The 27,173-nt window shown below is 39.2% G+C and overlaps 4 protein-coding genes across 5 annotated transcripts; 3 read left to right on the top strand and 1 right to left on the bottom strand.

Annotated features, from left to right (window-relative positions):
- The first annotated feature begins 14 nt into the window (after positions 1-14).
- LOC110844185 (ADAMTS-like protein 1) lies at positions 15-21,114 on the top strand. The gene is made up of 20 exons (XM_035848272.1): positions 15-246; positions 362-490; positions 577-718; positions 976-1,105; positions 1,215-1,317; positions 4,645-4,743; positions 6,851-7,166; positions 9,913-10,012; positions 10,681-10,722; positions 13,225-13,275; positions 13,403-13,534; positions 13,641-13,747; positions 15,316-15,361; positions 15,419-15,447; positions 15,525-15,647; positions 15,906-15,979; positions 18,154-18,294; positions 18,383-18,541; positions 20,584-20,869; positions 20,998-21,114. The coding sequence occupies exons 1-20, from the start codon at positions 142-144 to the stop codon at positions 21,102-21,104; spliced, it is 2,421 nt and encodes an 806-aa protein (XP_035704165.1). The 5' UTR covers positions 15-141; the 3' UTR covers positions 21,105-21,114.
- On the top strand, positions 7,385-9,621 carry LOC118434527. Its single transcript, XM_035848284.1, has one exon. The coding sequence runs from the start codon at positions 7,546-7,548 to the stop codon at positions 9,394-9,396; it is 1,851 nt and encodes a 616-aa protein (XP_035704177.1). The 5' UTR covers positions 7,385-7,545; the 3' UTR covers positions 9,397-9,621.
- Positions 20,867-21,993, bottom strand: LOC110842458 (histone H2B). Its single transcript, XM_022088205.2, has 3 exons — positions 21,758-21,993; positions 21,300-21,687; positions 20,867-21,222 (listed from the first exon to the last, which is right to left on the bottom strand). The coding sequence occupies exons 2-3, from the start codon at positions 21,662-21,664 to the stop codon at positions 21,096-21,098; spliced, it is 492 nt and encodes a 163-aa protein (XP_021943897.1). The 5' UTR covers positions 21,665-21,687; positions 21,758-21,993; the 3' UTR covers positions 20,867-21,095.
- A 152-nt stretch (positions 21,994-22,145) lies between these two features.
- Positions 22,146-27,069, top strand: LOC110844169. Of its 2 annotated transcripts, XM_022090308.2 has the most exons (5): positions 22,146-22,300; positions 22,558-22,707; positions 22,821-23,235; positions 25,234-25,451; positions 25,523-27,069. In XM_022090308.2, the coding sequence occupies exons 2-5, from the start codon at positions 22,579-22,581 to the stop codon at positions 25,844-25,846; spliced, it is 1,086 nt and encodes a 361-aa protein (XP_021946000.1). In that variant the 5' UTR covers positions 22,146-22,300; positions 22,558-22,578; the 3' UTR covers positions 25,847-27,069. The 2 variants fall into 2 exon arrangements, with proteins under 2 accessions (XP_021946000.1, XP_035704194.1); XM_035848301.1 differs by lacking the exon at positions 22,558-22,707.
- Positions 27,070-27,173: the final 104 nt, after the last annotated feature.

The following is a 27,173-nucleotide window of genomic DNA, read 5'->3' as shown; positions in this document are numbered from 1 at the left end:
AGTGAGGTGGGCTGGTGATGAACTGCCGGTGTCTATCTCGCTCTCAAATCTCTTAATCAGATATTCAAATACATTGTCCATCACCAATATTTGTTTACATGTGTCCCAATATTAGAACATACAATTTAAATAACATAATCAATGCTGTCATTATTTTTACATGTGGATAAACGTGACCAGTGCAGGGCCTTCAACGGAATAAAGTACGATGGCAAACGGAGAACCTGGGAACCGATGGAGGACGCGGTAATAAGTTTATTTTACTCCATATCGTGGGCAGATCTGCCAGATTTAAGGATTCATAAACCAGCATTTGATTAATCTATGCATAAATTATGTTACATATACTTCGATCCATCAGGACAATCCCTGCGCCCTTACCTGCCGCATTGAAGGAACGGATCACGTTGTCAAGCTGAGTCCTAAACTTAGGGATGGGACGCGCTGTAAAATGGGAGCACTACATGTTTGTGTGGACGGGAAATGCGAAGTAAACGATTTTATGCACTGCAAATCACGATAAGCAAACTAATTAATTGACATTTAAAACCATGAAACTCGTGCTTTTAATTTCAGGCTGTTGGATGCGACTTGAAAATTGGATCTCCGAAAAAAATTGACGCTTGTGGGGTTTGTGGTGGCGATTCAAAGTCCTGCACGAGTCCTGTGTATCGCTGGGATTTGGAGAGTGGTCCGTGCACTGCACGATGCGGTGGAGGTATGATGAGATTTTCACGTAATCATTATAACTGAGTGTCCCATTCATTAATTGAAAACTGATTTAAATAAACTACCTGGAATGCATAACAGTAACATAGAATCAAGCTATAAGAATTTATGGGAAAAAATTCTGCAATTGTACTGATTGAAATTAAGCTACTCTTTGAGAGCCCATTACCAGCCAATCTATGCGAGTTCGCTCTCATGCATTCCATGCATGAAAAAATTGAATAATATCTGATTTTTTCTCTCCAGGTCACCAATCGGTGAATGTGGTTTGCAAAAATTCCATCACTTTAGAAAAAGTGGACTCTTATTTCTGCAACTCCGCCACAAAGCCGAGGTTGGACATGCAAAGCTGCAACATCCAGCCTTGTGAGCCACAGTGAGTCCATTTCGTACATTTTCTCTTAGATTTTAGTCTCTGATAAATACATGGATGGAATACATTTAAAGAGGTAAACATAGTAAATTTCTCTAAAATAAATTTCTAGGTGGGAGACTGGCGAGTGGAGCGTGTGTTCAACGACTTGTGGCGGAGGGTTGAAAATCAGGAAGGTCTTTTGTGCTCAAGAGAAAAACGGAACAAAAATTCAGGTGTGGAATAAAGAAAGTTTGTTTTTAACCTGCATGTGCAGATTTACAAATCGCTTTTCTGATTTCAAAAGTTTTTGCTTTGGAATTAACGGGAAATTATTAATTACTGAACGAAGCGAAAGTTAAGACTCGAATTGAATCAGGTGTGGGAGAAGAAAGGAGTTAGTTTTCGAGACCATTTTCTTTCCACTTTTAGGGAACCGGCTGCTGTTCAGTCCAGTTTGCATGCAAGGAATATGTGACTCAGAAAAGAGAAAGCGAGCGTTTAATTACTCCTAAGCCCGAGTTCATGAATTGTTTTAACAAAGTGCCCATAACCGTTAACTTTTATATCCCAATTCATTAATTTCATTCAATAATATCTGCTCATAAAATTTGACGGTGTTACGAAAACTTGACGAAAAACCTAAACATTGTTCTGCTTATCAAATACGCTGAGGATATGTTTCAATAAGTACAAAATTATTGTATTGATTGTGTGACTTCAATACCTGATGACTGGAAATTGTTTTTTGAAACTGGAAATGCTCAATACAGTCAAATCTTCAAGCGAATATATAATCAATTTAAGTATTTAGAAAGTTACACTTTCTATCAATACTTATCATGGCTTATACATACATAGATGCGTATCATTCCATTAGGAACGAGTGTAGAGTTAACACCAGCGTAGATTTTGGTCACAACGATAATGCGATGGGGTGGCCGAGTGAGATGGGGAGATTGAGATGAATAAATTGAAACTGCAAACATAATTCAAATAAGCTCAGCAAGTGAGTGAGACGTGAAGTAAGACTCGCCGTGCTTATTACGAATGAAGAACTCGCAAAGTAGGGAACTTTATTAGTTGATATGCATGCAGCCAGCCCCGCAGGTTTCTTGCTTCCTTCAGCCGTCGTCTTTGTTTGTTTGTTGTAAAGGAAGGGTTGAGTTGTTGGTGAAAGTGAAGTGGACGGATGGGTTGACGAAACTAATCCCGCACAACAAATGACTCAACTTTGTCCAAGTGAGGGAGGATTATTATGTGTTTCCCTTCCGTCTCCTATTTATTATTTTGGTGCCCATGATTTATGACGGGCGCAATAGGCTCGTCTTCACTCTCGTACCTCTCCAAAAAACGTGTTTTTGGCGACATATGTATGAAAGCAGTTGAAAGCACTAATGAAATGGTACATATGAATCTTAAAAGGAGGACGAGCAATTTTGCATTTGTGAAAAGGTGACTTCCTGACCGTCTTATTAGCCATGCAACTATTTTACCTTATAGAAAACGACATGTCCATAGAGTTTTATTATGGAGGTGACTTTTGGAGCGTATGTACTTCCTCGAGGATATTAGAATAAGATGCGTTCCGTGGTAGTGGTGTCCCCTCGGGGCTTGTTGGCTGGGGATGGTGGTCATGTATTCAAATGACTCTCTGAGAATTTTGTCCCCAATCTCTTCTTTGCTGGCTGTCGTGGTGCGGGGTGTTGGTGGGGATATGACTGGTTGTCTAATAACATGGATAAGGTGATGATGATTGAAGAGATCTGGACGTGCCTTGGATGTTCATCCACCTGACTAATTTAATAACCAGGACAAGAGGAAGACAAACAAGGCAGAGTTAGCCACGCACCACACCATCCATTCCAACCGAGAATCTGTTCACTGCCTCAGTCCAGTTATTTTATTGCCCATTATGGCCGCAAGACAAGAATTCATTTCACTCTTTACTTACACCAGCAACGCGTGACAGGAATTCTTAGCAAGGCTCGCTTTTCTGCCCCGTAAATTTATTCATTCCACTTACTTTTACCGTTCGCTTAATAAGAGAAAGCAAGAATGTGGTGGTTATACCTAATAATCTTCTTCCGCCCCTGCTCCCACTGCATGTGGTGGAATAGACTAGAATAGGATAGAATAGAGTATAAAATTAGAAAATGATGAGCAGAGCACAGTTAAAATTAAACTATTGCAATGTGAAAAAAATGCGTCTGGATCCCAGTACTTAAATATTTGTTTGATGTGTGTTAGATCAAACATGTTTTTGTCTGGAGAAAAAACCCCACAAAAATTTTGCTGTATGTTCGCATGTTTCATTATTTTATTGAGTAATAAGATACGAGTTGATATAGCCGTCTGCGTTGAAAATTCTCAACGTATTCGTTACAAAGAGGGAAATATTCCATCCGTTGTAAGCTGTCAGTCGGGGAGTCAGTTGCTACTTAACTAAACTCCAACCTAGAAACCAACCAACCTCGTTGATCGACATGTCAAAAGAAACCACTGGAGAAATCTACGACACTACAAGTTTACAACCCAGCTCGAGCTCTACAACTACAATGTCTGTCTCGGCTGCGTTTTTGTGCAAATTCAGCTTCCCGTCTCAAGTGAGTGACTGACTTTCACTCCTTCATCCCATCCGTAGCCTACTTTTCCGCCATGGATGATGTGCTGGATGAGCAAGTTGTTCTTTTGTTGTTCTTGTGTTGGAGTAAGCGGTTGGGTCGTTGATGATGATAATCTCGTGACACTGTCATGCCCTCTTTTAAAGAGGTTATGTTTTGGCTGCTAAATAGTTGTCCCACTACTGCAATCCTAATGCAGTATTGTGCTCTTTGTGGGGTTTAGTGAACTTGGATTGAGACGGAAGAAGGTCTTGCTGATGCGTCCTTGTTTTTTGACATGTCAGCAGTTTAGCGAATACATATGCTGTGCAACTTACTTATTACTTTGCTAGTTGGTTGTTATCGGTCTCAAATTTCCCCAAAAGCAGGATTTATGTATTTACTCGTTGATTTTAAATAGTATTTTATATACGTTGAGATGAAATGTCATTGTCAATTCCGAGTGTCACTCTCAGTCATCCGTTGCTTTGATTCAAAAAGCCGAGAAGTTGTTAGCATATTATTCTCTTGTGCTGGAAATGATTGGCAACAACTTAACTCAAGTTTACAACATCTTCATGGTTTTGACTCGTTCGTGCTTAACTTAAAGCAGTTTAAAACATAACATTTCGCTTGTCACACTCACAAGGAGGCAGAAATACGGGGAGAGAAACGTCAAACACCGGGTTGAAACAGATTATATTATGAAAGGAAGAATAGGGGTTGACCACAGAAGATTAGAGACTTGTGTGTTGTAGTTGCATAATAAGTCCAACGTATGAAACTAAAACAAACACTAGAATGCACATGAGCAGTCTTGAAACTTGGTATTTATTTAATCGGGTATTAAAATTTGGGACACATATATTATGCCACAATAATCACTGTATATAATAATACGGTTAAATTGCATGGTTAAGAATTAATTTAATTAAAATACCAACAACAACTTTATTACAGGTTGCAGAAAAGCTGTGTCACCACATCCGACGCTCCAACAATCAGGAACCATGCAACCCTCATCCCTGTCCAAATTGGCATGCTGGACCGTGGTCCTCTGTAAGTGCATAACATTTTGGCATTTAAAACCACCCGTCTGATACCATGTGCATACAGATTTTACAATAATGACTGGTTTCTTCATTCCTTGGTTTAATTAAACTATTTAAATTTGTTTTTAATTTTACACTGTAAAATAATTTGCGTTTGAATATGCGTTGTTGATTTAACCCAGTAGCGCCCGAGTATTTCTGCAAGTACGAAACTCTGGTATTTACTTGCTATCAACTTTTTCGTGAGAACTTGTCCCAAGGGACCAATTCACCTTGGCACACACGCCAATGGGCTCTAACTTCCCACAAATGCACCACAATAATCAAACCGGTGTAAAACGCTTACTTATGTATCTTGGCCTTTGAGAGAAAGGGAAAAAATCCAGAATGGTCGTTTCACCAAACTCTTAAAATTGACTGACCAGATAAACTTTCTTCAATAAATAAAACCCATTCATCACCATATACTGGATGCACATAAAGCCCTCCCTTTTAATACCAGAAATACTTTATTGCCACATAAACAAGTACACGACACGTACGAACGCATACCTCTCATACAAGATCAATAATGCTCTGGGACAACAATAAAACTTTTACTTTCATTATGTTCTCAGTCAACATATCGTGTCAACTTAATTTTTGCTGGTCTTAGATCTGATTTGTTTGCCCTATAAACCCAGACAAATACCTGCAACCAGTCAAAATAGAGAAAAACGAAACATAATCCGATACTGTCAACTGTATACGCGCGATCCAGACGTAGTTAAGAGTCAAAATATGTCGAGTGAACAATGTCGTACTTTTTTTCGTGTAAATAAACATGAAAGCAAAAAACTGTTTTGTTGCAAAAGGAATCGTGCATGGTACACATATTTGTCATAGTAGCTTGCATTAGTAAGCAGCGTACACATGACTCGTATTTTGTACAACGCTAAGGTAAGGAAATAGTGGTTTGAAACAAGTGGTGAGGACTGAGGATGTGTGTCCGCATTTGAATGAATGCATACCTAGCGAGGCAAATGCACACAAGCAATTGCACTTCCTTAACAAAAACACCGGGTTAATAGGTTGAAAGTAAGAGAGAGAGAGATTGCCGGTGAAAGCAGAGATCACTGGATTTTCCCTCTTCGATTTAAACGCGAACCTGATTTGATGAATGAAATGACTGAAAAAAATGCACTTAGCACGTTTAGTGTTGTTTGGCACGCAAGAGAAATTCTACGTGTGTAGAAATAACAATTTTTCACTGTCATCGTTTAAATTATTTTAAATTTTTCATGTCCTAAAAACGTTTACCAGTTTTATAAAAGAAATCAAAGTCTAGTTTTGGCATATAGCACTTCTAGCACAATTTTCAAAAATGAATTGCATACTTTTGTTGCAGCTGCAACCAACACTTTTTATGGATAATACATGCTAAATATGTAGGTGAAAGTAGTCAATGTGAAGACAGTTAATAACGTACGTAGGTTCTAAGTAAATGACCTATGGACTGGAAATAGTTAGAGATTATAACACGCAAAGGGTGAAACAGCGACTATACTATTTCATTCAGAGTTCAGTAAGTAAAATTGTTGGGTCAAAGTGCCAAGCAAAAGTGAAATTTATTACTAGAAAAATAAGCCTACAAACCATTAAACTGACGTATCAATCATCTACAACCCACTGTACTGCGATCCATTTAGGACTGCTCCTACCCACCCATCCAAGTTTGGGATGATATTTGCATTTATAATTTTCCGTTCACATTTACGGCATGCATAGTGACATGTTTCGTTCATACATATCACACCACGTACAAAAATCCTCAGGTTTACGATGCCGTAAATGCCCTGTAATTTACACTTGTCCAAGTCATAAAACGGTGTGAAATGCGCAATACGAGATTTGGTAGTAAATGTATGCATGCAGTAGTAAAATACAGCTTTCACTCAACCAAAGGCACAAGTTATGTGTGTGGAGATTTGATTGATTAAGTCATTTCAGTCTTTGGTATTTTCTTTCTTCGACCGTAATTAAAACCTACTCTGCATAAAGTGCCATAAAATGTAGCAACTAACCAGACATGGGTGCATTGCACTATTATTATCTCGAGTTTGCTGTGCTTTCAGTGTTCGGTCACCTGTGGGAATGGCTACATGACTCGCAACGTGGTGTGCAGAGATTCCGCCAACCTGCCCAGCTCCAACTGCGATGCTCGTCTCAAACCTGGCGTCTCAAAGTCGTGTGCGGAGGAGGAGTGCTCTCTTCCGGCCACCCCCACCGCCCAAGTCATCCACCGAAGCCCCACCAAGAAGCGACGGGGCAAAACCACACCCGCATCGTCCTATGCCGCCAGGATTCTTACAACCACGTCCACCACAACCACGGAGGAAATTCCAGCTGAATACCAAGCTCCAGATATTGACAACGACATTTATGTGGAAGGTAATTTGCACTTGGTAAAGTTTGCGCTGTTTGTGGAGGGCACATATGTACATACATACGTATGCGGCCACAACGGTTATTAGCATGACATGATTGTATTGAAGCAATGCTGCAAATAGGTGCCATTGTTTGATATTAGATATGAAACTTTGATAAGCCACACACACGTAAAAAAAACTCAGCATTTGAATAACAGTTTTGTCACCTTCATATATATTCACATAAATACATACAGTGTTTGCTATATGTGTGTTACAATTCCACTGTTTTAAATTAATTGCACTAATTGTACTTCATTTTATTCCGGTTCACAATTTGCACAAATATATGCACATTCACTTTTAGCAACGACTAGTTGATCGTTGATATTAAAGCAAAAATGGAATTTTTAGACGATTTGAAAATTACTTCGTACATAAAAGCAGGATATTTTGGGCTTGTAGTGAAAGCCGAAATTGTATCGAGTTCACAAGACATAGCTTGCAAACTTGTCTATCACGTTGACGAGGAATCTAGAAAACAAACCATAAAACGCGAGTGTGAAAACTTGATGGATAAGGATCATCCTAATGTTCTTAAAACTCACGGATATTCTGAGCATTCCGTCACAATGACTGACTTGGCTGGGATTCTCGACAACCTTAAAGCCACTGACATCGAAACCCACATGTGGAAAACAAAGTGTGAGTACATCGCAAGAAATTCGCAGACACTGACCTTGTTTCTTATACGGATGGAGCTGTGCGGGGCTTCGTTGCGCGACTGGCTCAAGAGCAATCCGTCCCCCAATTCTTCCAAGCAAATTAAAATAGTGAATGAATTAGCTTCTGGACTTCAATATTTGCATAACCTGGACATTGTTCATCGAGATTTCAAACCAGAAAACGTTCTCTTCTCCATTGAGGCAGACAACGGTGTGTATGGGCATCCCGTGAAAATCGGAGACTTTGGATTAAGCAGAGAAATTACCGGAGATGAGTCAACCTTAACAAGCCGAAAAGGAACAATCGACTACATGGCTCCAGAGGCATTTCGAAATTTGTATGGGAAACAGGTTGACATATTCAGTTTTGGACTGGTCACTTGGGAAGTTTTGCAACTAATCTCGCCAGAGGATCGTCCTGGCCACTTTAAAAAATTGAAGGAAGGCGAAACAAATATTGTCACTGTTGACCTTATTCCAAGGTTTAATATTCGAAGGGCAAAGGAACTAATTATTCATATGACGAAGGAACTTGCAGCAGAAAGAACAAAGATAATAGATGATTTCATACAACGGTTTACAATTGTTGCACGCAACTCTAGTGAGCTGGTAGACGTTTTAGCAAATTCTGACTCTGGCGACATTATACACCTTGTTGGAACGAGGTACGATGGCAATTTCGTATTGGATAACAATGACATTGTTTTAGACGGTGGTGGCGTGGCAGTGTTGTCTCCAGGCTTATCTAACAATACTGATTGGTGCAGCTTGACCATTAATGGAAATAAGTGTATAGTTCGAAACATAAAAATTAATTGCTGGCATGCAAAAGCCGAAGGACCAATTACTAATGCCATCAAATCACAGGGTTTGTTAGTCCACGGCAAAGGAAACCGTATTGATCAAGTTACGGTCTTGGGCGGAAACAAAAGTGTCATCATCCGTGGTCATGCAAATTGTTTAACACATTTGCATATAAAAGAAGCTGACACAGGCATTATGGTCGAGGGGAACGAAAACAGTCTTGCTGAAGCGACATTTATTGGAATAACAAAAACTGGACTAGAGTTGAACGGATGCAGCAACAAGGTCCGAGATCTTGAATTTCTCAATGACGTTGATTTAGCTGTCGAGCTCAACGGTTCTGGAAACTTGTTGGAAAACGTGCGCATATCATCATCCAAAAAGTGTCGCGGTATAAGCCATAGAAGGGGGGCCAATAATGCGATTGCAAATTTCAAGTTCAAAGGTGATGAAGAATGGGGAGTAGATATGGCAAGGGACACCCAATTGTGCTCACTCACTAATGTCAAGTGTAAGGTGTTACGTGTCAGCGGAAGTAATCATGTCTTAACGAGCTGTACTGTTGAGGAAATGCACGTTAGAGAAGGAAATAACCAAAAATTTACAAACTGTCGTGCTAACTTGATAACAGTTTCTTCCATTTCAGCAGACGATAAGCTAGAATTTATTGGATGTACATTCGGCAAGCCCAGCCAGAGTGTGGTTTGGATGCAGAATGCCTGAAAAGAATAATTTTAAGTGATAGACTGGATGTTCTACTTGTGTATTTTTAATCATAGGTTACACATAACTTACTTATTACAAAATTCGTAAAATATTTCTTACATATATCAATTGTTACATAGGTGCAAGCGTGCATAGGATAAAAAATTAGACTATAATCACTCATTGTACGAGATTCTGTCTTTGCATACACACTGGAACTAATAAATTATCTTCTCTATGTAACTTTCTAACATTTGGTCGCACACTCGTCCATGCATTCTTGTACATATTAAAACAAGAGGTACTGGGACAGAGCGAGCGTCGGAACATGGAACATATTACAAACTATTCAGAATATTGCACTTACAATACATAAACTTTCACTTTGTGCACAAGACAACCACTTATTTTCTTCCTCCGTGGAAGCAGCTTGGCACTTAGCACCAAGGTTCTTTCCAGTTTAATCCTTGTGATGACAAGGCTGACTTTTATTAAAATCGTAGAATAATTTGAATTTATTCTATGTAATTGCAGAAGGAATACCCCGGGAGCACACGCTGCCCTTGATCCAACCCTACCCTCCCATGGACAATGCCATGCTGTTCGACAATAATGCATTGCCATCCGAACCCACGTAAGATTCGTTCTATCGAAAATTGTATACAGCGACAATGTTACAGCATCAATGTGAAACGACAAACCCAAATAAATTCAATTTGTGTGGATCAGTTGATCCACGAGATTTAACGCTTCGTTATGCCTTCCGCCTCACTCAGCAGGGAGGGACCCACCTTATCTATTAAATATGCGTGAAATTGTGCTATTCCTAAATTTAGTCGTGGTGCATTGCAATCTTTGCAAGAGTCAAATAAGTCCAAATAAGTATCTTGTAACCATTTTACTGTAGTTGTTTTGAAAACCTAAAGTATTCTTGTGCATATGTTGCCGTATGTACAACTACCCAGATGCGTATATGTACAGATGGCTTAGCTGTAGTTGGCATAATATGTCTGTATTTTAAGCGAGTGAAAGTTCATGAATTTTTTATTGGCTTAAACATTTCTCGTAAGAGAGGTTCGCTAAGCAGGTGGTAATCCCCAGTCAAATTAGCATTTGCCGTAAGCGGTGTAGTCACAAGTACATACTTTGTTCCTGCAAGAGTCGTATCCCTCTTCTTATTCTTTGTACTTTCATCTTTTCTTTGTCTTTCCTCTGCTCGAGAGTCTTTATTCTTTCACATTGTGTTAGTTTTTCATAAAATGTTGATGTGTGTTGTATTTGTGTCCTTCTCGCTGTTGGTAGCAACGTTCGGGTGTACTTTTCATGTGGTTGGTTGTTTCAAAGGTAAGTTTTTTGAAAATAATAATTTGCACACGAGCAATTGTCCCAAGAAACCAACTCACATTCACTGACTTCCACCCCCACCACCACCACCACTACCACCACCAGCACTACCAATATTTACTACCACGACCCTCAAGCATACAAATCTCAACTCAACAAAATTCCGCAACTCTGAAAAAACAGCACCTCGAAACATTATTATTAGTCCAACTTATCATTTTACTTACTCACTGCACGGCATCTCCTCTCAGACAAGTCGTATAGAATTTAGAAGATTATGCAACAACTAAATCACACGCTTTTACAGGAACTATTATAATTTAATTTAGTCAATTGGGAACTCGTCTGCTCGTGTACGACCATTTTGACTGGTCGTTGACAGAGAAAGTCATTTTGTGCAGGAGGAGAAGTTGAGTGGGACGGGTGAAAGTTGGTGGTGGGCATAAATTCCGCGGAGGCTGATGATAATCACAATTGCTCCAACGATGACTGCATTGAGTGAGTGAGTGAAGTTGGTGGGGAAGCAGTGATGATGAGGAAAGGAAGGAAATGAAATGGCTCAACTCGGATTACTCAACATTAACGAGTTTATTTGATCTCTCTCTCTCTCGCCGTTCGTTCCCCTGCTCGAGCTGTCCAAATATTTAAGACTTCCAACTTTGGCACACACTTATTAATGAGTAGCTCCATTATTAAAACTGGATCATTTTAATATTGTAATTGGAACTTACACAACAATTGCTGATGATGACAGGAAAGTCTCAAATTCGGCTTTCCTTGACTCCTTTGGTCTTTTGCTCAAGCGGATTTCAGCCGCATTTTCCATTTCTCTGCAAAACTACGCAGAACGCCAACCTTATATTTTATTTAATACTAACATTCCTCCAATTTCTATTGTCACTCCCACTCACTTTCCAGTATAGGATCCGCATAAGATGCAGTTTATAATAGCAGGTTCACTTTTCGAACAGTTTTTCCTTTCATTTTCACCTCATGCAGGTGTTGGCTGCTTGTCCGGTTGATGATATTATTGGAAATACAATGTGGAATGTGAGGAAATACATTGGAGCGCAATGTGGGACGTGAAATCCCACATTGTAGGGAAACAAGTAGCCGAAATATGCCAATGTGGTTTGATAAGTAGATGTGCAGCCACGGTGACTACATACTTTGCATTGTTTTTACATTGTGCCCATTACATTTTCTTACAGCAGTATATGGAATACAAGGAGCAAGATTGACTGAAAATAAAATTGTCTGCATGGGCAATATAGTTCGTAGTGTTTCGGGTGATGGGAAAACGGAGAAAGTTTTTAGTTTTTTACGATCGTTTTGTGGGTTTGTGGATACAATGTGATACGATGCGATTCAATGTAAATCCTAGTCGGTGCTTGGCTCATCCCATCACCATATCCCATGCACAACCTCATTCCACTTTCACTAGCCCACAGATAAAAAATAGAAATGAATACTTATTCCGTTTGAGAACATAGCAAAGCAAACCACTCCATTTACACTTTTGTCCAATTTCGGAAAGGCATGAGGCATTCTGATATTATTTCGTGATTTCTTGTAGCGTCTTGTAGCGAAAATACGCATAGTTTTCCTTGCAATTGTACAACAATTTCCTATCAAAGGTTTTGATGATACGAAAGAGTGTGTGCAAAATATCAGTATTGTTGAGCGCACCATCTAATTCACGTATTCTCATAACTTTCTCTCCCTCTCATAAATATCACATCTAGCTTATACATCAACTTGGGGAGTAAGTGGTGACAATATTTTTTTCTCCTCGTGGATAGATGACAGTTGTCACTGCAGACTGAGAGTGAATTGTATTATGGTGTTGGGTAGCATTGCAAATAGTAAATGCGAATATAGTATACGTACATACTTATGTACATATAAAATAAATAGTAAGTAGTATTTCTCGTCTCATCATTCCTGCTTCCTCTCGTTTTTTTGCAAAATAGTTGACGTGCCTTAGCATTAGTATTCGCTTCCGTACCACCACCCAAGCAGAGCAGCAAGAAGACCATGGTTAGCTTAGTTTAGTTTGGTGTTCTGTTACAAATATAAATAATGTACTTATACTGGCGCATGCATGCAATGTCTATGTAGTAATGAACCACCTACTTACTAATAAATATAAAAAAGCAACTGAACGTGACACCCAAAAACAACAAACATCTCATTGTCACCACGAACCACGCAGAAATCTGACATGCTCTCCTGTCATGTATATAACCACGAACAAACTAGATACGTATGTACGATGTGTACTTTCTGCCATGTCACTATAAAAAAAACTATCCGACAGTCGTACATTTTTTATATTTCAAACTCATCAACCACATCACTGCAATGCCACTGCACCAAATAAACCAAATTATGAAGTTGAATGAATGCAAAATAGTGCACTGTAGTCTAACTACAACAATTAATGAGGAGACGGTAATTAAAAACTGTTAAAGTATGTGCTCAATACTTATTTATTTATAGTTTTGTGGCCGGAGAATGGAGTCCTTGCAGCTCAACTTGTGGCGAAGGAAGGTAATAATACTAACTAATAAGCGACCATTTACCACATCATTTTGAATATCACTACTACACTAGAAAGTCAGCCTCGACACAAGTACGTATTAAATGCACAAAAGAAACGCTTGTTTTATTATTACAGTCGAACACGAGAAGTGAAATGTAAGATTTTTCTCGAGTTCTCGAGAACCATTGCCAATCTTCCTGACAAAGAGTGTCCTGGGCCTAAGCCATCAGAAAGCGAACCTTGTTTTTCGTCACCCTGTCATTTGGGGTAGGTTTCTTATATGACAAGAAAATTATGTAAATCGTTTTCTGGAGATGAAAATGTAGTGAAATAACACCAAATCACCGTCGTTGTGGTCTGTGCTGCTTTCCAGTGATATGGGCATCGAGCGATTATCTGATGTTCACCAAGCAGCTTTGGCCGATTCGGAAGCAAGTGGTGGAAATATAAGGAAAACGCTATCGGTGGGACTTCCACCAGGTATGGTGTTAATTTCATATTTATTATATACAATTGTTTCAAGAAGCAAGACGAATAGTAATTGCAGAGTATGAACACATTATGTACAACGTGAGAATTAACTACTTATTATATTGTAACAAAAGTTTATCCGCCATGTATTCCTTAAACCCAAACTCGTCGTCAGAGATAACTAAATCGTCCTCTTTATACTCCGCGAGCTGAGCGTCTTTCTCCGCGAGCTGAGCGTCTTTCTCCGCGAGCTGAGCGTCTTTCTCCGCGAGCTGAGCGTCTTTCTCCGCGAGCTGAGCGTCTTTCTCCGCGAGCTGAGCGTCTTTCTCCGCGAGCTGAGCGTCTTTCTCCGCGAGCTGAGCCTTTACCACATCAATTTCAGTAGGAACGTGATGAAGTTGGGATTGTTGTGTGGGTTTCCAATTCACTCCCACTTTCGTGCAGTACTTCTCATGACGCCCAAGACCGTTCTTCGTTTGTAGCCTGCATGGGCAGTTCTTGCATTTCCACACCCCTTCACCATGACACCTCTAAGATTTACAAAAAAATGCATGTAAAGTGCTGCGTACAGGTCGTAATTTTGCGCGGAATGAAATTGTCGAGTCGACTTAAATGTACGCATAAAATATCTTTAATTCACCTCAATATGTCGGGTGAGTTCATAATTTTCAGTGTATGATTGTGCACAAAGAGCACAACTTTGTGTTTTCACTTCCTTGTGACGCCGAAGGTGCCTCAAGTAGCCTGGTTTGTCACCAAACTTGGCATGACATTGGTTACATGTCCATGGTTTGAGCAGAGGATCAGGTACATACAGTTCAGTCGAACTTGATGGTTTATCCAAAAGAAGATCAAGTTTCCCAACCGGTTGAGACGATATATGTTTAGCCAGATGAGGATTGGACTTTATTTTGGCAACAATTTTCTTAACACCTTTCTCCCCAAGTGACGCCAAACTCCGATGAGAGGCCAATGTCGACGCGGCCTTCTTGTCATGGCGCCGCACAACAGCTTTCTTCACCTTGGCTTTTGACATGGTCTTGGCTTCCACCCCAGTCCAGTAGGCCCCTTGTACATTTGGCCAAAATCCCTGTTTGTAGTAATCCCTGAAAGATGGAAATAATGAGGATTTAAAGAGCAATGTACAATTATGACTAGTTCTAGCAAGGCGTTGTACATATATAGATCAGGCTTTGTTAAAAATATATCGTGTGTACTTACTGATCCGAGCATGTTTGATCCTTGTAACGGAGATTGTCAACATGAATCGTTGCTGCTTGTTCGGCCGTCTCCTCCTCTGTGCACCCTTCATAGTTGCCAATATACTTGGCACCCTCCTCCCCCTCACTTAACACTTTGTTCGGATTTTTATCCCACCATTCCATCACGAAAACTTTCGCCATGTTTCAAAAAAAATTTAAACAACGGGTCAGGTGAAGAAAAAACTTTATGAAGTGAGTTCAAATCACAGGTACATGTAAACAAACTTGATGCGAGCAGAACAACGTTTCTGTCTGCACGGGTAAACACGCACTGAACGTCTCACCTCTCTTCACTCACTCTCTTGCTTCCACCAGGAATGGCGATGCAGGACATGACTTTCTCCTGGAAAGTGCTTGGCTAGTAAGTTGGCAATTTTTATTTTTTATTTTGGAAATTATTTAAAACACATTTTTACAGCACCCCCTGTTCTACGAGCTGTCTGGGAGGTAGGTGGAACAATTTTTAAACTTTGTCTAAAGTCTGCTAACAATTGTACATTTTCTGTTTTTCCATATCGTTTCAGGCATTCAAGAGGCAATGATCCAATGCGTGAGGGACTATGACCAAAGAATCGCCACCCCCGTTCTTTGTATGGACAAACCACAACCAGATATTGCTACCACAAGAACATGCAATGATCATCCCTGTAAATGCTAAAATTTCATTCTAACATTCAAAATTAATTATGCTAAGTGCCAGTTCCATAATTGTGGTCAACGCAAAAATGAACCTGTTTGTATCACTTTAATTTTTTATAATAATTCACACACTTGGAACTTTGGACTTTTCAATTGGAATGAAGAGCACAGTTTTAGTTTATATCTTCATTTCATTATATTTCATGTGGATTAACTTCGGTGTTTCTAGAAACATGAGAAATTCTTCCATATAATTTTTATTATAGGTCCGCCACGATGGAACGTGACGGAATTCGGACCGTGTTCAAAACCATGTGGGGGCGGGGTTATGACAAGAGAGGTAAATTGACACATAAGAATCCCTCAGATTTGCAACTTTGCATGTTCGCAATTCCGCATGTATGTAGGGTGAAGATCGTACTTATTTTATTTCTATAACGGACACGTTCTTTGAAATAGCCAATTTTAGGAAACAAACTTTGTACTTTCATCACAAAATAACAGGTTTCAAATAGAGTGGAAGTAGCACGAAGATTTAACATGTGACACCCTTATCGTAGACGATGTTACCAGGTGTCAAAAATTCAATCAGATCGCATGTTGATACAGGTTTGAGGATATTGGAAAAAATTCACGACTGAAGAAACATTTAATACGCAATACATAGCTCAGCGACACATGACGATGTGATACTTTTCAAGAAGGAAATTAAATTTATTTCAAAATTCGACAATTTGCTGTCGATCAATGAAGGAGAACTTCATTTCTCACAATACGTCTTCGTCCTGTATACTTACATATGCCCATCACAGTGATTGTCAACTTTCCCGTCAGTATTGTCATTTAATGTGACCGAGCATAATACGGATTCTAACGTAGTTTTCCAGTTTCATTCTTTAAAATAGAATCCATAATTCTTCAAATGGCAGGATTGTGAGCCAGCCACAGAGGCGAAGATATAATTCATAAGTGGAAAATAAGAATCCGTTTGGGTTACACTTGCGGCGGATTTGGTTATTCTCGGGACGATGGGAATGCAAGTGAGGGGTGTAAGAAGCGATAAGACATGCTGCTGCTGCTTACCACCAAGAATTCGGTTCAGTTCACCAGTCACTTCGGTTTCGTGGCTTTCACTCACACATCCAGCAAAGAAAAGTACAAAAGTATTTTCCGTGGTGCTTGATACGCTGGCTGGTTGGCTGATCGGCGTGGTGATGGATATGAATCTGTCTGTGATATGATACGAATTGAGGAATTGAAAACCCAGAGCAGAAAGTGAAAGATGACCGAGTGAGCAGTGCTTTCTTACTTTTCAAGTCAAACCACCCACGAGAGAAAAATCAGATTTCATATGAAGAGGGGTTCATGTAGGGATTTTTTCAAAGGCTAAAAAAATTAGAACAATTACATAACACAGAAAATAGAACAAATATATATCGCATTTCTTTCAAGAGTTTGAGAGAACGTCTCAAGGATTTTTTTTGTTGACCAATAATGAGGAACCACAAGGTCTATTATGCCTCCACCACACCCACCCCAGACTTTTCTACCACAATAACCACGCCAGCTTTCATTGTGGAGATCAGCTCACGTTGATCAATATGCATTGAAAGTTGAGGAAATGGGATTTGGATGGATGGATCAGTGACTGGCTGTGCTTGGTTCGTTGGTGGCGTTATGTTACATTATACATACGTACCTACCTCGCATCCTACATATCATAATACAGCGTATAAGCCAGTAAGAAGAAGGAAACTCGTATTCAATTTCCTCAATAAGGCGAAAAATCCTGCAGAATCTTGGGAAAGAAAATCAGTAGAGAAACTTTATTGTGAGAAAGATGGAGTAAAAGAAGAAAGCTGAGCTATGGAGTCCACGAAGCGTATCGTAGTGATCGTTTACCACTTACGCCATTGTTGGATGAAAGTAAAAAAGATGGACTGATGTACTGGACCCAATGAAAGTACCCTTTGGTCAGCCAGCCACGTGAAAGGCAAAGACGTGGATACCTACATTCACATGTTTATACATAAACAGGCACTTGTACAACTCATGGAGTAATGTCTGCACCAATAAAGTGTATAAATATTAAAGTATACCGTTCAATACATGCAGAACTGCACGAATATCTTTTCGGAGCTTCTTCCCCTTGTAGAAATTCATGCAAAATAAAATACTCGGAGAAAGTTTTTTGTACAAAAAGAAATCATGAAGGGCCATGAATCAAACTTTTATATCATATTTCTACTGTGTCAATTCGTTTGAGTGTAACTTATCGATTTGTAAAAGACTGGTCATTCACAAAAGTAACAAACGAGAGAATGAAGGTCATCATATTTAGTATAGAATGTTTGCCTTTGCTTTTGTAGAGGACAAAGTTGAAGGGACTAAATAAATAAGAGATCGACAAAAAAATTAAGTCCACAGCTTTGCTTTCACATAATTCACTACTTCCACATGCCCAGTAAATACTTTGATTTACTTATTAACACTATGAATTTGTTACTTGTCCAGGTAAGCTGTATTCACGAGGTCACGAGAGGAAATACGGTAATCGTCCCAAACAACATTTGTCCCTCGGCCATTCCAAGAACAGAGCGTCTCTGCAACACTGTGAATTGTCCCCCGTATTGGGAGCCTGGGGAGTGGGGAAAGGTAAGGTTGAATCACTCATTTAAATTTCTTACAGCATTTGAGACCATCTTATAACCAACTTGAGGTGACCTCTATTCTTGTTCCCAAGTGCTCGAAACCTTGTGGCGGCGGACTCAGAACGCGAATCATCCACTGCAAGCAAATAAGTGCTTTGGGTCAAATAGTGGAGCTGTCGAATGGGGATCTTCACTGCAATTCTCCAAAACCGGGGGAGACCAAGTCGTGCAACAAAAAATCCTGCTCTAAGGTAATTGTTTGGATGGTGGAGGAAAATAGTTTCAGTAATTTAAACTCGAGCAGCCTCAGTTGAATGAATCACATTGCCATCGTATTGGATTAGATTGGGTGGGATAAGTGGAATAATGTTCTGGAAACTGGCCAACAACCGCTCGCCCGCCCCCCACACACATACACACGCTAACAATCCTTCCTTCCTTCCTCCACTATTACTTGCTCTCACTAAAACCGTAACAAAGTTTTTCCTGCTCCCAAATCTGACAGAATTTCAGAGGTTTCTGATACATATCTAGTAGTTGGTTGGTAGTTGGTTAAGTGATGCAATGCATTTAGTTGCGTTCGCTCATCCATACATGTTGGTGGCGGTGATTTTGCCGAGTTCTTTTGAGCTGGTGAAAGCATAAGGGATGCAAATTATGCTCTAGTGCCACCACTAGTGCGACTTTGAAAAAAATTGGAGAAATGTTTTTTGGTGAAATAATTTGCAAGATTTTGCAGACGACGTTTAGGGCTTGAAAGTCGACCACAATTTCCATGAAGGGGATTACGCCTCATATTTTTAGCTTAACTTTCGCATATCATGGACTTGAACAAGTTTGCCTAGAATGAATGAGTTTCAGACACAAGGACGTTGTGCAGGAGAGAGAGAGGCGAAAGAAGTGATGAAAGAATGAGAGGGTGAACTGGTAGTGGAGACAGTTAGTGAGATGCAGATGGGGAAAGTTGGCTTTCGCTTTCGTGTGAGACGCCGGCGGATGGGTGGGATCGATATCAGTTGTACCACTCTTCCCCACGGAAGCATGCACAGGGGTCCCACGTAGCACCATAGATATGACCAAACACAAGTATTGTGGGGGAATGACTTTATGGTTGTTACATTTCGTTTCTGATCTGGTTTGCTGACTTTACTTTCGGACCAAGGAGTGAGTGAGTCAGGTCCAGGAACACATACAGGCAGAAAGTCAAGCCAAGAATGAAACTAGGCCGAATTATTATGAGAGAGGAGGAGGCGAAATACATATTTCTCCGTCCAACTACTTTTGCCCAGTTCCTTGTTTGCTACTTTATTATTAGACTGCTATCTGGGATAATAGCATTCTCTGCTACAAACTGCTGCATTAAGCGATGAGACACGATAAACTTTCTCATCACTCTCAACAACAAAATCTCAGAGTTTAGACATTACACGATGTTCAACCCATCTTAAGCAGGTAGACAGACATATAAGCTCATAAGCCAAAAGTCCAGAAAAATGCGAATGTCCCAAGAATGAATTGATGGCAGTTGGACAAATTCAATACAAATTGCGAGATTACGATGTTAGAGTTTGCCTAAATTGCCAAAGTATTTTAAGTCCTTAATTTATCACACGTTTTGGATCCTTATGAATTTAAATAGTTTGAAAAGTATCGTAATATGTCCTGCCATGATTTCTATCAATTTATTAGCACTGCATACTAATACATGCAAATACGTATGTGTGACTTATGTAAAAGCATATTTATAGACCAGATTGATTGAATCAGATAAGTCATACCAAACTATCAGCAGAAAATATTTATCCCTACTTCGACGTTAGACTATACTGCATGGTATTTTTTGCTATTGCCAAAGCTGCATGTTGTATCATGATGATTTGGTTGCAGAACTTTCACTCAGTATTTTTCCTCCTTCACTAGTTTGTAGTTGGTTGGTTGGTGGTGGGTGCAGTGTGGATTTATGTGAAAAGTGGAAGGTGTAGGTGAGAGAAGGTCGAGAGTGAAGGAAAGCGTTCCGACGGTGAAGCCATGTTGTTTATTATTAATCAGCTCATCATCTCCTTTCTCTGCCACGAGAAGCACAATCACTTTATGGGATCTCCTCTGGGACCCGTTCTCTATAACCCACCACGAATAACCTTGTTTTGTCCACCTTCACTTTGTTGGCCTCTCGCTCTCTCGAATATCATTCACACTTTCAAGCGTTGGCCCAAAAACTCAATTCTAATCAGCAAAAGTTTAAGTACGCTAAGGATTAGGGAGGATTTATTATAAAACTTGGTGTCATTTGCAGATGTCAAGGCCTGCGTCAACCGGCCACGGAGGAGGCCCGGCTGAGGAACCAGAGTACAAGGAGAAAGTGACGCTGGGGGTCAAAGGTCGGGGAACAGTATACGCCGGAGTGGTCCTGCGTCTTCGATGTCCATCTGGTAAGGGGATGGACAAAGGATCTCTCATCTGGATGAAGGGGCACGAGTACCTCAAAGTGCAGCCAGACCGGATGGAACTCATTCACAAGACGGGGGTGCTTAAAATAACAAATACGACGTACAGTGATAGTGGTATCTACACATGTGTTTGTAAGTTGTTCCTTAAATAGGCATGGTTGACTTTATTAAGTTTGACATTAATCACTAATCGGTAAAATATATTCAGTTGGAATATTTACTAAAAAAATAATTACTAAAAAATTAAATGATTTCCACAGACAATGGAAGACCGGTATCAAATATTACCCTGATGATAAAACCTTACTCAGGTACCAGATTATCTATACTTCTACATATTCCACTAAATATCCTATTATTATTGTAAAATACCATTACGGATACGGAGAATGGGGGATGAATGACCTCTCACATTGGACCGAAAAGTTTCGTACAATAGTTCTTCTGAAGATTCCTGCGCTAGTCCGGCTGATGACCTCGATTCTCTAAAAAATATAGAATTTAAATATAATCATTGCTTATAACGGTTTCTTGACCATTCACTTAATTATAATGCACGTACAACGAATTTGGTGGCAATTCGTTCTCTTGTTCATTTTTGGACTTCTTGTAAAGATCAACTGCTTGTTCTCCATGTTTATTTCCACATGTCCTCAACTCTCCGGGCAACACCAGCTCGGTTGCAAATTTGACGTCTCTTTCCGTTAATATTTTGCGTTTGCTCTTCTTCATTAATTGGGCTGCGGCAGTTGCAATCCTTTCAAACATATCGTTCATCATCGAATCCAAAATGGCCACAGATTTTGAACTCATCGTGAGACCACAACCTGGCTGTGCCACTTTCAGGATATGGCTATAATAAGTTTTGTAGCTGGCGAAGTGGTGGTGTCCACTTGAAGATTTCCGAGATTTCCGAGTTAAAGGCATCTTGTTGACGCGATTGAAAAGATCTAGGCATTTTTTTTAAGTTTGTAGAATTTTATAAAATCGGAAACTTTTAGAAAGTTTTCACACTTTTACCTTCTTGTTAGTCCGGAGGATATGGCTACTTTTTCAATAAAGCACTCCACTCAACATGGACTTTTGATGCCCTGAAGCCGATAGCTATTTATTACGTAGGTACGTATGTATTATGTACGTGCGTCTGGAACTGTGAAGACTAAACTGGTGTCGTAAATTTTTGAGGAATGGAATATCAAAAGTAAAGTTTAACACATGAATGGAAATAAGTTCAGAGTAGCCAAATCTTAACCTGAGGGATGTCCAAGAAATAGACACGGATTGAAAAGATTTTACTTGCTTGGATTCCATAAACTTTTCATCTATCGGAGCAAATATTCAAATTTTTGATTTCCTCATGCAAACCTCGCATGCAATGTCCATATATGCGATTGCATTTGACTAAATCAACGTTGTGAGATCTGTACATGTTTAATTCTTTCTCATGCCACATAAACTGGATGGCATCTTATTATCATACAAATTTGTTTAGGCGATCGCCGAGATAAACGACCCCGTGGCAGGACAAATTCACAAGACAGTACTCTTTATGCAGATCAACAGGTGAGTTTTTAGCATTATCCAAACCAATTTAAGCTTACATGTAATACAGGTTAGTACTGCATCATGTAAAAATCAATCAATCTGGAATTTGCTATGTTTCTTTAAAACCTATGTATTATGTTCCTAACACTCAATATTGATTTCACTAGCTATTTTTGTTTTGTGTCATGTCATATGCATTTGCTTATGTAAATTATGTAAATGGGCCAATTACTTAGGTACGTCCTTATTCTCTATTTTCTGCTTTCTATCTTCAGGAGGGCGGTGTCTCCGTGCCAATGTATCACGGTCAAATAATTACACCTAATTCTAAGCTATACGAGGTCGGGGTCACGTCCTCTTCTTCCGCCTCGTCTCGTTCCTCCTCTTTCTTCCTCCACTTTCTCTTCTCTTCGCTATTCTCTTGGGTAAGGGGTACTCAATCTCGTCCCTTCTGTGTGGCATCATAATTAGCTTTGAGATGTATGATTTTCATGTCATTGCCATACAGAATTATATGAAAATTTCGCATAAAACGCAGATTCGATGGTCTCCTCGTCAATGGAAGTTCCACTTTCCACTTACATGGGACTTGGGAAGGAAGGATCCAGAAAATGAGATTATGGAACAGGATGAATCTTTCTCAAAATCGTTGAGGTGGAGCACTCTTGAACAACTACAACAAAGTCAACAACTCCAAAATTATCAAAACGGTTGGGAAGAAGTCGCTAATTTCGCTCCCCACTCGAAGCCCACTCCTGATATTAATGAGGATGAGGAAGATAAACTCTCCAAAGTAGAAAAACTGTTAATGTCAAAGGGCAGGCACACGCAGTTGAGTGGGTTGACAACAAAGGATGCTGATGGTGATGTTGGGACGACGACGACGGGAGTGCAGTGGGTCGTGGGGGAGTGGACGGAATGTCTCGATGTGGAATGCTTTAACTGGAACACGGGTAAATTAATTATACTTATGCACTACTTTCAGTAGTTGACAGTGGAGAGATGACAAACAATTATCGTAATTGTGCATAATTATGGATAAATATAGTTCTGAGGCTAATAACCCAAATACTCACATGGTGAACACGTTTGCTGAACTGTACATAATTGGGGGACTTCATATAGGTTTTGCAAATTGTGCATTACACCGAATTTCCGCTAGTAGTTCTATTCTAATTGAAAATGGTACAGTCTTTGAGAACTACGAGATGTGGATAACGGTCATCCAGGTTTAGGAGTCGGCTGATACATACATGTACAATTTTTTAAAGGGTGATGTCAGAATTTGTCTCATATTTTGGTTTTACTTGCATAATTGCAAAGTCAAAAATAGAAAAAGATTGGATGTAATGTCAGTTATATCCAGAAGTACGAGGAAAACTCGCATCTCGACTGGATTTTTCAGCTCTTGTAGAAGATAAAGCTTGCGCTGCAACTCGGGTCAAACACACTGGCGTAGGGGACATCGGCTCGGCTTGACTGCAAGTATTCCAGGTTCAAACCGCAGCACGGTACAGATAAATTTACTTTTTGCAACCTAGTTTTGACCACAATGTTATACCGTTGTATAGGGGGTAAAGTTCTACTAGCAGCATAGCCGGACCACCCCCGGGAAGATATTGGGGAGTGGTCAATATCATCAGTTTTTCATACTGACCACACCCCCACACGCTGTCGGTGCGGTTTGAATATCCTACTAGTAGAACTTGACCTCTTATGGCAAAGTTAAAAGCATTTTAGTCAAAACTGGCTTGCAAAAATGTAAACTAGCCTCTACTGAGATTTGAACCCGCGTGCTTATGCTACAGACTGAGCCGATGTCCCTTATGCCAGCAATTTGACTCGGGTTGCAGCGCTAGCTTTATCTTCTACAAGAGCTGAAAAATCCAGTCGAGATGCGAGTTTCCCTCCTACTTCTGGATATAACTGACATTACTGCACAGTGTCAACTTAGGAAAAAACATGTGTGAAAGTTTACAAAAAATCAATTACGCATTTTCACAAATATTGACGTTTATTTAATTATGTCGGCTTGCTGAGATCATGTAGGCTTCAATATGACGCACTCTATTATTTTGTAATAAATTGTACAACTCAAATAGTATGCACAATTCATAAATCTATGAGATCATCCCATTGCGATCCCGAGATTAGTCTAATCTGATTAGAACCTATTCCAAACCGTTCGTGACCATCTATTTAAAAATGTGCTCGCTTCATTTTATCCATTTCCATCAGCCTCATTTTCCTCAGTTGAATAATAATAAGTAATTTACAGAATTTCTGGAAATAATATAGGATTTTCAATAAAGGAGTTGATAGATACGTACAAAAGTTTAGGCCATCAAGAAAAAGTGTTTAATACATAAGTGATCATGTCGACCCATCTTCTTTGACATGACAGATGTCATTCTTTTTTCTTGAAAATTAGAACCCAGTCGTAAAGAAAAAATTGGTTCAACAGACATCCGACGGTAAAGAAAAGTACATAAGAGTAAAGAGAGGTTAGGTGAGTTGTGATGTGACATGTAACGAGATGTAAATGTTCAGTTATTGGACAGTTATGGCAGTTTAATCTTTGAGGAAAGTTTTTTAATTAAGTCGGTCTCACAGAATACTTAGCATCCACCAAAATCCTTTCAATTCGACTCCCAAGTTCGAAAGTGACTGAGTGAGCTGGCGATACATAGTTAGTCGGGTATATTTATTACCAGAACAGAAGTCGGGAAAAAGTCAATGAAAGAAAAAGTCAGTGAAAGCACACAAGTTTTTGACTGTGCATACGTATGCAAGAGGTGTGCAGAAGTGTAAATAGGCGTAAATGCAATATTAGCTTTTTCCGCTCAAGGTTTATCATGCATAATAAATATGTAGAAGATTAAATGCAACTACCTATTTAATCTCAGAGTCAAATAAAATAGGATTCATATTTTTTTCGTGTAATATTCTAGCTCTGAAACGACGCCAAGTATCATGCGAGTATCCGAATGGGACTTCTGTTCCACTAATGCTGAATAACAACGGTGAGAGGTTTGACGTCGCAGATCAACCTGAGGAGGAGGAGGACAGAGTACACAGGCAGTGCAACCCTGAGGAGAAACCAGTCGAAGCGATTGAATGCTACAATCCCAAATGCCTCGGAACCTGGCACACCTACGCGTGGAGTTTTGTAAGAAAGTTGTATAAAATGTTGATGCAAACGTAGACTTCAGACTAATCAGCCATGTTCTGTTCATTTAGTGCAAAGTTTCACAATGTGGCTCTACTGGTTTTCGGACTCGCGTTTTGCAGTGTTTGTGGTACGGAAGTGGTCGACCTGCTGGACATGCATGTCATGCTCTTCCCAGACCACTTGTCAAAAAAAATTGTCAAGGAACACCTTGTCCACCCGAGAAAACCAAGCCGACTCTGAAATCTAATAATAAATCGTTAAACAACCATAAGCGACATAATAATCACATGAGCAAGGAGCAGAAGATGCAAAAACCAGCACCAATTAGTAAACCACAAAGCGACGAGGTATTCCTGGACTACTGGGAATTGTATGATCAAGATGTAGAATAATTGGTTATCGATACTGGAAAGATGCAATACTAAGAAATCTAGGTGGGCATAACTGTCATCGTCGAAATCACCACCTACACCTTGTGTTCCGAATTAATATGCCAAATCAATTTTCCCAATTCCTTAAATGTATGGTATATGTAACTCTGAAACCTTGCACACTATATACAGCAAACAAAGCATAAATATGTATTATCTTAAAATACATAATTTAGGTAACCTACTCGTCATTCCTTTGTTATGTTTTGTTTGTCCTTGCATTTCCCTTCCACTTTTCCTTAAAATACATAAGTCACAGATTAAAGTATATCTGTAGCTGCAGTATGTAATGGTGCTGGGATTTTTTAAATAAAACATACAAAAGTAAAAGTATTTAATATCTAATGTGGGTTCGAGCCTTCGAGCCCTAAAGTGACATGTTTTTTTCGACTTTGAAAACGTTGACGAGATTTTCAATAAAACTTTAAAAGACTGTTATCCTTGTATCAATCAATTCCTATACATATGTACGTAAAATAATCTTACTCAGTTTAATTGCACTAAATCAGTCCCATGAAATTGATATTGTATGTAAATATACGTATTTATAGTTAAGCACAAACTAGTTCATGAGCCATAATATATATTATGTCAATTAATCTGCATTTGTTCAAGTAATTGTACAAATTGATCCACACACTGGTAACTATCTTGACGAAGCCATGATTATTAAATAGTAAAATTATACCAACTTAGGTAAATCATACAAATATGTGCAATGTAGCTAATTTTAGCTTCCGGTTATCGATTGATTTGAATGTTTTTCCGGTTCAGAAATGTGCCCCCGTAGTTTGATCTCATGTACATTCAGTTTTGAAATCTGAGAACCAGGGCAAATCTGTTAATTCTACATTCATTAATGAGATCCGATTTAAATGTATCAACAATTTGACTTGTTCTTTAAGAGTAACGATCAAACCGTCAGTATGAATGATGTGTAAAAATAATTGACTATATGTACATGATAGTTATTTATCAGATCTCAAGAAATTGCTACCTCTTTGTCTAAATTATGTTTGCGAAAAAATATTAAAAAATCGTAAATTTACAAAGGCAGTATGGGTCACACAATCTAATTCTTTACTACCTGTTACCTTACTGTTTGGTAGGATAAGAATCAAGTATTATTACTTATATAAATATTAAAATATCATCACATTGTATCATTCCTAAATCTTAATTAACTAAGTATTTGACCATGAATATCTAAAATATTGAATACATAAACCTTGTAAAAATTAAGCCAAAACTTATTATAATTATAAACGGAAATCAATAATAAACGAAT

This window comes from Folsomia candida, unplaced genomic scaffold (assembly GCF_002217175.1).
Source record: "Folsomia candida strain VU population unplaced genomic scaffold, ASM221717v1 Fcan01_Sc001, whole genome shotgun sequence".
NCBI classification, from domain to species: Eukaryota; Metazoa; Arthropoda; class Collembola; order Entomobryomorpha; family Isotomidae; genus Folsomia; species Folsomia candida.
This window is presented reverse-complemented; position numbering and strand designations above follow the sequence as displayed.

Excerpts from the sequence above, each read along its gene's own strand:
- LOC110842458 (XM_022088205.2), bottom strand. The coding sequence starts at position 21,664 with ATGCCTTTAACTCGGAAATCTCGGAAATCTTCAAGTGGACACCACCAC. Across the intron at positions 21,223-21,299 it reads GAATTGCCACCAAATTCGTT|AGAATCGAGGTCATCAGCCG; the intron begins GTACGTGCATTA and ends TATATTTTTTAG.
- LOC110844185 (XM_035848272.1), top strand. The coding sequence starts at position 142 with ATGCTGTCATTATTTTTACATGTGGATAAACGTGACCAGTGCAGGGCC. Across the intron at positions 491-576 it reads GTGTGGACGGGAAATGCGAA|GCTGTTGGATGCGACTTGAA; the intron begins GTAAACGATTTT and ends TTTTAATTTCAG. Across the intron at positions 15,362-15,418 it reads TCCTGGAAAGTGCTTGGCTA|CACCCCCTGTTCTACGAGCT; the intron begins GTAAGTTGGCAA and ends ACATTTTTACAG.
- LOC110844169 (XM_022090308.2), top strand. The coding sequence starts at position 22,579 with ATGTATCACGGTCAAATAATTACACCTAATTCTAAGCTATACGAGGTC. Across the intron at positions 22,708-22,820 it reads TCTCTTCGCTATTCTCTTGG|ATTCGATGGTCTCCTCGTCA; the intron begins GTAAGGGGTACT and ends CATAAAACGCAG. Across the intron at positions 25,452-25,522 it reads ACACCTACGCGTGGAGTTTT|TGCAAAGTTTCACAATGTGG; the intron begins GTAAGAAAGTTG and ends CTGTTCATTTAG.
- LOC118434527 (XM_035848284.1), top strand. The coding sequence starts at position 7,546 with ATGGAATTTTTAGACGATTTGAAAATTACTTCGTACATAAAAGCAGGA.